General features: G+C 39.1%; 1 protein-coding gene across 2 annotated transcripts; it reads right to left on the bottom strand.

Annotated features, from left to right (window-relative positions):
- Positions 1-1,054: 1,054 nt before the first annotated feature.
- ARGLU1 (arginine and glutamate rich 1) lies at positions 1,055-11,308 on the bottom strand. 2 transcript variants are annotated; one of them, XM_042867446.1, is made up of 4 exons: positions 10,688-11,303; positions 5,442-5,667; positions 2,992-3,075; positions 1,055-1,928 (listed from the first exon to the last, which is right to left on the bottom strand). In XM_042867446.1, the coding sequence occupies exons 1-4, from the start codon at positions 11,041-11,043 to the stop codon at positions 1,764-1,766; spliced, it is 831 nt and encodes a 276-aa protein (XP_042723380.1). In that variant the 5' UTR covers positions 11,044-11,303; the 3' UTR covers positions 1,055-1,763. The 2 variants fall into 2 exon arrangements, with proteins under 2 accessions (XP_042723380.1, XP_042723381.1); XM_042867447.1 differs by lacking the exon at positions 1,055-1,928 and having other exon boundaries at positions 2,996-3,566; positions 10,688-11,308.
- Positions 11,309-11,876: the final 568 nt, after the last annotated feature.

Genomic DNA, 11,876 nt, shown 5'->3' on the forward strand with positions numbered 1-11,876 from the left:
AGGTATCAGTTGAGCTTTAAATACAGCCTGCTCCTGCCAACAGGTCACGTACATGATTTATTTGGTTTCAGCCTTTGTCTTTATGCATTAAGAAACCTTCAACCTCCTTTTGTAATACAATATATAGAGACAAATTTAAGTACAGTTAAAGTGTAGATATTTTACTGTCTTTGCATTTTTCTTGACATAGTGGACAAAGCAATACACATCCATCTGCCCCCAAGCCCAGGTTTCATACAAAGCATGTTGAATGCTGCTGTCAGTGACACACTCAACTTGCTTTACATTTCATTTGGCAAGTCTACAGAAACAGATCCGTAGAGAATATCAGGAATTATTTCCACCTTTATCCAGCAATGCACAAATGCAGGCAACTACTGATTTCTTTCATTTTATGTATACTACAGATGTTGCATACTGGTAGGAGAGAAGTTTCAGAGGTGGACAAGCTATAGTAATTCAGGTTCTGGTAGAAGACTTGTATACAAAAAGGGGATTTTTTAATATAATTTTCAATCTATTGTTTCATTTTTCAAAATACTGGATAACATTCAAGATCTTGTATATGAGCTTGCATTTGCAGTCTGCTAAAACAATTTATTTAAACAGAATCTTGGTTTCCGCTTTCCTTTTGGGGAAAAAAACCTTCAATTTCTAAATCCTTTAGGATCTGATTCATTATACGGTAATGATATTAACTTATAGCAGTATACTATATTATGAGGTAAACTGAAGGGGATTCAATATTCAGGTATTGGTGTAGGTGCAGTAAGCCATACAGCTGTTTAAACATGATAATACAGCTGAAATAAGTATCTGTCAGAAGGAAGAAACACAACAAAACCAACGTTCATGAAAACAGCAGCAGCCATCAAAAACATTCACAACTGCAGGGATTTTTTTACTGTGTGTAATTTTGCACTGTAAGTAGGAGAAGCCACAATAGTTTAAAGCAAAATTAAAAATATACCACTATAGTCTTGCATTTAATAACGTGAATTGTCATTCTTATAGCTGTTTATAGAAGTGTACTAAAAAAATTTACTTAAACATATGAATTTAAGACTTTCACTTTATTCAGCAAATTGGTTTATTTACACAATGGGAACGCTGGTTGAATGCTGTCAATGTAATAAAAACAAATCTAACAGAGACAATACTGAACTCTCCCTATGTATTCATAGCAGAAATGACAAACTATTTCCTTACCTGTATCAGGAACATCAAGCGCAACAATGGGACAGTATCATAGGACACTGATTTAACAATAAGCCACAGAGGTCAAGTAATACCATGGCAATTTACTCTTGTATTCACTGACTTTTAAAAAAAATAATTAAGAGTCAGCAATACCCAGTATAAAGTTCTGTCAATTATCAGAGTCAAACTCTGATCAGTAGGTCCGTAAAACCTTATCAGATCATTCGCAATTCACAGTGACCTGATGTGCTTCAGACCACTAATACAGAAACAAACCTATGAGAACAGTTCTCTAAAAGGCAACAATGATCTGATAAGGGTTTACCTTAATGGAGTTTTTTAAAAAAAATTAAGAATTGCAGAGCACAGCCCCTATTAGAACAAGCTAACTTTCCAGATTTTCAAAAAAAAAAAAAAAAAGACAAAAAAAATTGAGAGAAAAAAAACAAACACTTCAACATGAAGCTACCATACAAAGTTTTTTTGTTGGTGGTGTTTTTTTGTTGTTGTTTTGTCTTTTTAAATGTTTTTTTTTTCTTCTTGTAAGAGTTCAGAGTAGCATTTTAATCTTGGCTCTTTAGTGAGAAGGACAGTTTTGGCCTAGACTTTCCTTTGCCCAAGATAATTTTTTGCTCTTCCTTTTGCTGACGTTGCCTCTCTTGTTCTAGTTTCATCCTCTCCTCATGAATCTTTCTTTGTTCTTCAACAATTTTCAATTGTTCTTCAGCCTATGTATGAAAATGGCAGAATTTAGGCCAACATATTTAGCAGTCATAAAAGCAATTTAAAAGCCTGCAACCAATTCCACATATTGGTGCAAGCACCTACCTGAGCTAGATGCCAGTCAGTTTCAACGAACTATTTAAAAAATGGTGACATTAAACAAACGCAGAAGAGCCAAAACCTTTTTTTTAAAAACAGATTTACAGCTAACATATCAGAATCTTGAATGCTTACTCAAAATATTTTTCAGCACTGTTTTGCAAACAATGTATTACATGTTAATTAAGGAAGTCAGTGTATAGAGAAATTTGCTTGACACGTCACATCAGATAAAGTATATAATGAAATGATAATAATGGAACGTTGAGACCTTCAAAAAAGATCTCCCACCTCCAAGGCCCTCCTAATTCAAAGCAATTTCTATTTTAACAGACTTTTAACAAGTCTGTCCTTACACTGACTTACAATCCTTACAACTCTTCCTATAGTCTCCTAAGAGGTGCTTATTTTGTTCATTGCACCATTTAACAACTTAAATTTTATCATGAGGTGATTAGAAACAGCTAAGCTACTCTGAACATTATCACGAGGCAAGCACTCGTTTAAAATCAGTTTGCATATCAACATAATTGACTTTTATAACTTTCAAGTCTTAAACTTCTACTCAAAGTCCCGCTCAACAACTGTGTATCAATATTATAAAAGTCTCAAATCCAGTTTACACCTGTCCCGCTCAGTGAGAAAAACTAAGTCATTTCTTTTGCAAGTGGAACGTCTTTGCTAACTTACTTCATCCTTTCCTGTGAGATACAAAAACATTTTTAATTCTAGAGGTAGCAATTCTGCTCCAAATTAACAAAGCACTAGAGCAATTTTGTCAGACTCCTGCTACTGCTAAAAATCTGGTTAGTTATGCTTCAGGGAAGGAGAGCAACGGTACTGCTGACATAACCAGCAACAGGCAAGTTAAATTCTAAAAAGCATGGATTTGCTTATTTTAATACTGTTGCAAATCAGGCAGAGGGACCTGTATTCCCCTACAAAACTGTTAACTACATCTTTACATACCAGTTTAGCTTGTGCTTCCGCAATTTTTCGATTATTCTCTTCTAGTATTCGCTCTAGTTCCTCACGCTTTGCACGCTCTTCTTCCTAAAGGGGAGGACAGGGTAAGATGTTAGTAAAGTAAAACATTCATCTCTGCACTTTCACTAATCTTTCTCAGAATTCTTTTGTGAACTGACTTAAAAGTGGTAGCTTTACAGCCACCTATTTTGTCTCACAACGGTAAATTGTGCAGCCACTAAAAATCGGTCTCATCTCTAATACTAAATTTATATCATCCCGCCCAGTCCAAACAGCAACCAACTAAACCCTCCCTAATCACAGAATCCTGACAATTTATTACTACAACTTTAATATCACACAAATCAACAAGGACAACTACAAAAACTGGAAAGTATTTACCAAATTAAAAGTAATATATAAAATATAAATAAAGTGAATAGTTTGTCTCACCAATTAAGTATACCTACGTATTCTTTACCTATACTCCTTTAATCAGCATTAAAAGTTGAATATTTACTGTCTTGTCCAGTGTCCTGCAGAGTGTGCTCCTCGGCTGCCATACGCGCCAGCTTCCTCTTTAAAATGATTTGTACTGTTAGCTTGGCAATACCTGCATCAGCAGCTCAACCATTTATAAAGAAACAACATACAAGGAAGGCTGAGCTGAGGAATGCAGATGTTTATGATAGGAAGGAACAAAAATATGTAAATCATTCCTAAGGCAAACAATTAATAAGAAAAATACATTTACTGTTAGTGGAAAATACAAATGGTAATCCAATACTTCGTGGAGCTATGGGCTTCCTTCATAGGGAGAATGGACTTTACATTCAGTATTTTGACAATTTTAAGACAGTTGAAACTGTCATTAGCAGTCTGAACTTGGAATTCTGGAATCCAGGGAAGGCAAGATCAGGAAATAAAGCCTTGTAACTGTTGTTTTCTTGGTGAATTTTATGGAACTCTGTTATGCAACCCATAAATATGAAGACTGCGTGAAAGATTTTGAGGTGTTTCAGTTCACATAATATATATTCAAATTATTTTAATATTTGGAAGACTTAAAGTAAGCCAGAGGTTTGTGTCTGTGTAAGAAAAAAAAGTTAATATGAACAAAGCAAGCACACGAAGAGAAAACTTCTTACTATGACTAGTAACCAGCTACTAGCTAGCACACTCCACTCCAGGCATAGACGTTTATTCTGCACTGCAAAGAACTGACGGGGCTTCTCTGCATCACGTTGAATGTAACAAAAATACTTTTTAAAAAAGTCATAAATACGATTAAATAAAAACCTGTACAAAGCATTTGCTGAGCATACACATCTAAATTCAACTTCAATTCCTTTATAGGTAAGGTCTGGATTCACAGAACAAGTATAATTTAATATCCCTAGTACTTGTTATAACTCAGACTTTTTTTTTGTTTTAAATTTTAAAGATGCTTGTGACAGACAAGTCATATTTAGTATGAAGGTAAAGCTTCAACACCACTGCATTTCCTTTTTTAAGCCAATCAAAGTATTAATTTAAGATAAACAGTAAAGAAGGTGCAAAGGGAAAAAAGATTTGATACTCTTGACTGCTTAGCGCAAATTTTCTTCAAAATTTAAAATTTGTCCTAACATTTCTGGATCCTGGAATGATTGGTGCAGGCAGGCAAAGCCCTTAGTAGCAAATTACTGTCTCACAGAAAGACATTTTCAGCTTCTGCTCCAGCTGCTGATTCAAAAAAAAAAAAAAAAAAAAAAAAAAAACAACAAAAAAAAAACAACAAAAAAAAAAACCCAAGTCACATGTTCAGCTTGACTTGACTTCAGACAAGGGCAATCTGCTCTTTCATTAACTTCTAGGGAAAAAAGGAATTGTTAGTAGTTATTAAAAGTGGATATAATGATTTGGACATAGATCCTTCATGAAGACGTGGATGGGCTTATGCTCCAAGTCCCAGCATTAGTCCAATGTACGCTCAAAGAAAATGTCTCAAAAGAAGAGTAAGAAACCTATTTGTTAAAGACAGGTACTGCAGCTCAGTGCTGGACCCTGCTCTTTGCCTGACTGAAGGCAAAAGCCTCTTACAGTCTAGGTAAACAAAATGAAACAAATGAAGGATACACAATTACAGATTTTTTTAATACCCTTCCCCAGAAAAGAAAGGACCGTTGATAAATCCTGCAGCCATGGCAAAAGTTTCAAACAATACTGAAATATGTAGGTCAGTTCCATTAAAAATCAAGTATCCTTGTTCAGGTTTTAGGAGAATAACTGTTTAAGTATCAGTGAGCTCCTCTGAATAGGCTAAAAATTAAGTTTCGCAGCAATGCAAGTTTATACGAGAAGGGAATTAGATTTGTTGCATTCCATCTCTTTCTGAACCGAACAGGAGGCACAAACCGACACTGAAAGTTTTGCCATGGACTGTCTCTACTTTCCAAACGACCGAGCGTTACCTCTCTGGCTTTTTGTGCTGCAAGTTCAGCTTGTCGCTGTCGCTCGAGTTCTTCGAGCAACTGTTTTTCCATGATGCGCTTAGCCTCCTCCACCCTGCGGAGAACCTCCCGCTCAATCTCATCCTTCCGTTTCTCCAACTCTTCTTCCACTCTTTTAGCCACAAGCTCTTCCACTCTTCGAGCAGTTTCTTCCTCTATGAGTTTCTCTTCGATTTCTTGTTGACGACTAGAAAATGCAAATGTGAAGATAAACTTTAAAATCAATAAAAATGGTTGCACCAATTCATACATACACAGCACCAACCACACTACTGAATCAACTTTTAATAGTTTTATGCTATACACACAGCTATGTGTATAGGCCAGATATTTCAATAATTTCAACATTGAATGCACCTACATTACATTCAGTGCACCTACATTGAAAGGTGCATTGAAATGAACATTCAGGCAACCATAAGGACTGTTAAGACCACATCATAGTTAGCAGCTCTTTGTATCTCAAGACATTAAGCTTCTCTCAGTTTAATCAAGTACTTCTTAACGCAAAAAAGCATCATTTCACACAAAAAAAAAAAAAAAAAAAAACACCTCTCATCAAAGCTTTGTCATCCTTCACCCTTAGTTTTATACAAAGTAAGGCAATCCGACCCTGGGAAGACTTGTCTCCAAACCACTATCAAACAAAACAGACTAGTTTGGCACCAAACTAAACAGAAGCAATACAAGCTATAAATCTAATATTTTAGTAAGAATTTATGGTGTTTAACACCAATTTAACATGAAATTCAACACCAATAACATCACCATTTAACATCAAATTTCAAATTCTTTAGCTCTCCTTTGCTTCCCACCATAACTGTCAAAAATACAGTATGCCAAATACGGCCCCACCTGAGGTACTGCATCCAAGCCTGAGCCTGCAGCACAAGAAAGACACGGAGCTCATTGAATGGGTCCAGAGAAGGACCGCTAAGATGATCAGAGGGCTGGAGCACCTCTCCTGTGGGGAAAGGTTGAAGGAACTGAGCTTGTTTAGCTTGGAGAAGAGAAGACTCCGGGGAGACCTCACTGCGGCCTTCCAATACTTGAAAGGAACGTATAAACAGGAGGAGGAACATAAGTTCACAAGGGTGGATAGAGATAGGACAAGGGGGAGTGGTCTTAAACTGAGGCAGGAGAGGTTTAGGTTAGATATTAGGAGGAAGTTGTTCACCCAGAGAGTGGTGGGTGACACACTGGAACAGGTTGTCCAAGGAGGTTGTGGATGCTCCATCCCTGGAGGCATCCAAGGCCAGGCTGGATGTGGCTCTGGGTAGCCTGGTCTGGAGGCCGGTGACCCTGTACATAGCAGGGGGTTGAAACTAGATGATCATTGTGGTCCTTTTCAACTCAGGTAATTCTATGAAATAAATTCTTATAGCTGTTACAGATTTTTGGAAGTATTTTCAAATGTCACCTTTTACTTCTGTTTGGAGGCAGCATTACTACTTAGCCTGAACAGTATTTAAGTTTTCATTAAAAAAAGTTAAAAAAAAAAACAAAAAAACAAAACAAAAACATCAAAATGATTAAGTCAATTCCCAGGTTTATTACCAAATGATGATAGAAAACCTAGGTAGTAACCAATTGCGTATGATAATTAGATACCCAAGAGTTAACTACACTATTTTTTTTTGTTCTAATACACAGTGAATATTGTATAGCCATACTTTATACAGTGTTATTTCTTTAGGATTCTTACAGTCTTTAAGAAAAGGCTGGTTTTTTTTTGTGTGTGTTTTTTTTTTTGTGTGTGTGTGTGTTTTTTTTTTGTTTGTTTGTTTGTTTGTTTTTACCTTGAAACTGAACTTCCATTTTAAGTACTCCATGTAAAAAAACACACAAACTTATCTTCTGGTCTGACAGCACCAGAAAGCCATCGTTCAGAATAACATCAAATTGTTTTAACATTGTAATACACTCTAATTTTTGTAATGCTAACATTTTCCTACCTTATTTATTCACGGAATATCTAGAGTTGGAAGGGACTCATAAGGACCATGAGGACCAACTCCTAACTTCACACAGGATCACCCAAAACCTGAGGCACACAAAATTGTAATCTAGATACTCATCTAAAATATCAAGTTCAAAAGCAACCAGATTCCCCTGGCTCATGTATCCTCTTAGCGAAAGTATTCTGAATGAAGTATATTAAAAAGTTCAGGAAACTCTAACTTAGACATTCAGACCCAGAATACAAGATTTCTACTTCCTTTTTTCCAGTGACAAATCAGGTCAGCATTAGCTTTTTCAAAAGCAGTACAAAATTTCACGAGGTGATTTATTTTAAAAAAATAAATAAATAAACGGAAAAAAAAAACAAACAAAACTCTGCATAAATATACAGAAAAATGCACCAACACCATTTTGTTAATACTTCTACTCCAACTTACGGTCCCTTTTTCTTGGATAAAAGTTGGAGAAAGGCTCAAAAGTTTCACTTTTTTTTTTTTTTAAATACTCTTTACATACTAAATAATGCTTTATTTTTTCAAACTTTCATTCCCTCTTTGGACTATTCTTTCCATAATGAATCTTATAACAACACACAAGAGGCTCTATTCTACAGAAATTCATTTTTCAGAAAGCTCACATTCAAGTGCTTTATTCAACTATTTTAGCTTTACTTTTAATGTTAGGGAAATCTACAATGAAAGTTACCTAACTGAATAAAGACAGTATACAGCTATAGGAAAACCCCCCGATTCATGCCTGAAACAAGTTTTCAAATGTCCTCAGAAACTGATGATGTACACAAACACCATACACACATTTTATCCTTATCGCCTCTACAGATCCCATTTGTATTCCATTAAGCTAACTAAGCAAATACATCTTCTCACATAGGCATCTTTCCATAAGCACAGGCATAATAGTGTTATACATTTATAATAATTGTTCTGTATACGTGACCAGATTTCTTCAAACACTGGAAGCAGAAAGAAGTAAAGCAGAATAAAGTCAAAATTTATTCTCACCATTTGTTTAGTAGGAGACTGCCTTGTGTCTACTGATAATTATATCCAATCATTGATTGGATATCTCAGGGAAGGCGAATTAAAAACACGGATGTAAACCTCAATCTAGTTGACATCAACTATTTTTTTTTTTTTAATCACAAGTGCTTATAGTATTTTACATACAGATGTCACTCTGAGCAATAACTCCACATAAACAGAAAAGTCATTCAAGTGAAAATAATTTTAGTATCTTCCATTTATTTCCTGAAGACCAGTTCTAGCAAATATGCAAAATATGCTTAGCAATAGACAGACTTCTAAGGGTGGGGGGAGAGGCAGAGAGACAACCCACCAATTATACATGGCTGCCATTTTTTTTGTTAAATAGAAATCTGGAATGATATTAAAAGCAAAAGTCATGGTACGTATTAAGATTTGAATAGACACAAAAAGTCATTTTCCACATATGATCTTTCCACTAGTTAATTCGGTCAGCAAGTATTTTTTCTTCCCAAACATGACTATGTAAAATACAAATTAGGGATGTCTTACACAAATAACATAGGTTTATGCCACGTTGACATTTACTGCTTGATCTTTTTGAAACATGAAGTGTGTTCTGGAAGCATCAACAGTCTAATATTTTCCAACACTTCTTCTTGCTCACAAGTTTATTATTCTGTTGTCTGTACCAACCAAACATCACATTCTTTCTACATGGAGTTCAGGAGTATCTTCAAATTATAAAGTTTCCTAACTCGCACAGATAACTTAGTGCAGGAAAAAAAAAGACTTGACATGCGTGTTGCTACATCAAATTTTACTTAATGAGCTACAGATTGGGCTGCTTTCAGTGAGTGTGATCCACACAAAAGTCAAATATTTTAAATATGTTTTTAAAAATATTATTAATACTTCATTTTCAACTACTTGAACTGATTCTCTCTTTCACCTTCTGAATTCTGGACACAGATTGACAGTAAACTTAATAACCAAGACTAACACTGTTTAATATTTTAAGTTAGACAGCATTTATTTTGTTATTTATTTAGTAGTCTTTGAAACTATTTAAATAATATTTTTAAAGCAATTTATTTAAAAGAACACATATGAAACAAGGTATGTCCATGAAATAAGGCGCATCTAAAGGAATACCAAGATATATTATTCACTGTATTCCCAAATAATTACGTGCATGCCAATTCTTCATTCCAGAGGTGCAGAAAATACCTGTTATTAACTTAGGTACCAAAGAAAATTCTGAACTGCAAAGGTAGGGTCAACAACTCAAAGAGCCCTTAACATTTCTACACGTCTGCATGACACCATTGCCAAATTCTGAAGTAAACGAAGATGAAAAAAAATTGAAGGTGACAACTCTGACCTTCTGAATTACAAAATAAGTTTCATCAGAACAACACAGTTGAACAGAAACCTAAAGCTTCAACTAAGAATTATCAGAACTTGCTGGCCTCACACGTACAAACAAATGCTACTTCAGTTGAGCCCTTTGACTACTGAGGGTAGCATCCAAAGCTGAATAACTTTAGCATAACTGCTACATCCCCTTGCTGAAGAAAGGCCTCTTTTCTAACTTAAGAAGGTTGCTAGACATCTTAAGATAATACAACGCTACTAAAATGAATCCTCTTTCTATCTGCAGACTCTACCTACACCTGCATTTCCCACAACAAAAACTTTAAAAGGAAGACCTTCATTTGAAGCAACTCTCCAGATTTCGCTCTCTCCCTTGTTGATACACAGTACAACAAAATCCAAAGTTACCATAGTGACTGCTCAGCATTTCTTCAGACCCAGAGATAGGCCACCCCGAATGCCTCCTCTCGACGCACAACAAGCGCCACGCCAAGGGGAGGGGCGCAGAGCGTGGCAGCGCAGCACAAAGCCTCCGGGCGCTGAGGCCTCACCGTAGGACGAAGTTTAAGAGCAGCGCAGCAGCACAACAGACAACATGTGTTGCTGGGAGACCGGGAGGCTGCGTGCAGCAGGCCCTGCTCGGAGCGGGAGGCCTCAACGCACCCGAGAGAACAAACCTTTCGGGAAGGATGGCGGGAAACAGGCAGCAGCAGGCCTCAGCAAGGCCTCAGCGCCTTCTTGCCAAGAACAGACGGCTCCAGCTTAGGGAAGGAAGGCACTGCAGCACGGACCATCCCCTTCCTTCCCTCATTCCCCCCCCCCCACCTCACACCCCGCAGCCCCCAGCCCAGGCCCGGCACTCACATTTTCCGTTGCCGCTCGAACTCTGCTTTTTTCTCCTCCTCCTCCCGCTTCTGCTTCTCGTCCAAGCTGCTGCGCTTGCTCACCGTGCGCCCGAAGATATCGATGCGGTCCGGCGGGGACGAGGCGCGCTCGCGTTCGCGCTCCCGATCGCGGCGGGAGGAGGGGGCCGTGTTGGAGCGGGAACGGGACCGGGACTCGCGGCGCCGGTTGCGTTTGCTCTCCCGTGACTTGGAGCGCTTCCGCGCCCGCTCTTTCTCCCGAGAACGGGACCGCGAGCGGCTCCGATTCTTCTTGTTGTGCTTTGAGCTCTTGGTGTGCTTGGAGCGGGACGAGCTCCGGCTGCGGGACCGACCCATCCCGGCCGAGAGGAAAGGCCGCGCCGGAGACCGCCCGGCTACTCCCGCCCCTTCTACTAGCGGCGCCCGAGGGAGAAGCGAGGAGACCCCGCACGCATCAGCACCGCCCGGCCTTGCGCCGCGTCCTCACTCTCTCTACCGCTTCACGCGACGAGGAGAACGAGCAGGCCCCGAGGACAGCAGCAGGTCCGGACGCAGACAAGATGGCGGCCCTAACGGAGCGGTGACTCTCTGCTTCCGCCCCACAATGCACCGCGCCGCGCTCTAGCCGTTTGCTCTCCCTCCCCTTCGCCCCCTTCTTCGGCTTTTTTTCCGGAGGTGTACGAAGCCGCTCGGGAATGCTCGGTAGCCAATGGCAGGCGTTGCTAGGAGGAGGAAACGCTGTCAAGCGGTGCTTTTTCTTGCGCAAGCGCACAGCCGCAGGGCTGGTTGTGAAGTCATCGGGGAGGGTAGGGCTGGCTCTCGTTTCTGGTAGCGTTGCTAGCTGCTTTACACATTCCTTTTATGAGGCTGGCAGCCCTGAGAGGAGTCGTTGAGCTGCACCGCTGTAGGGGATGGGGGGCGGCTGCCGTGGGTACCGGCTGCAAAACGCGGGGTGTGCTGAGCCGTGCCTGCGTGTACGGAGCGTTCTGCAGGTGTTGCCCCGGTGCCTCCCGCATGCCTGTAATGCTGCGCGCAGGCGGGTTTCCTTTCTGTGGCCTTCCTGGGAGCTGGGACATGCCTTGACAGCCCCTGCATCCATGGTGAGCTGCTCTGTAGCTGAGGAGTGGCTGTTTCCTCGTTAACCCAGGGTTTCGTCGATCCTTGATTTATAATTATTTATTACTTGTATT

The sequence above is a fragment of the Lagopus leucura genome, unplaced genomic scaffold (assembly GCF_019238085.1).
Source record: "Lagopus leucura isolate 7727_CA_CO unplaced genomic scaffold, USGS_WTPT01 Super-Scaffold_100001, whole genome shotgun sequence".
NCBI lineage: Eukaryota > Metazoa > Chordata > Aves > Galliformes > Phasianidae > Lagopus > Lagopus leucura.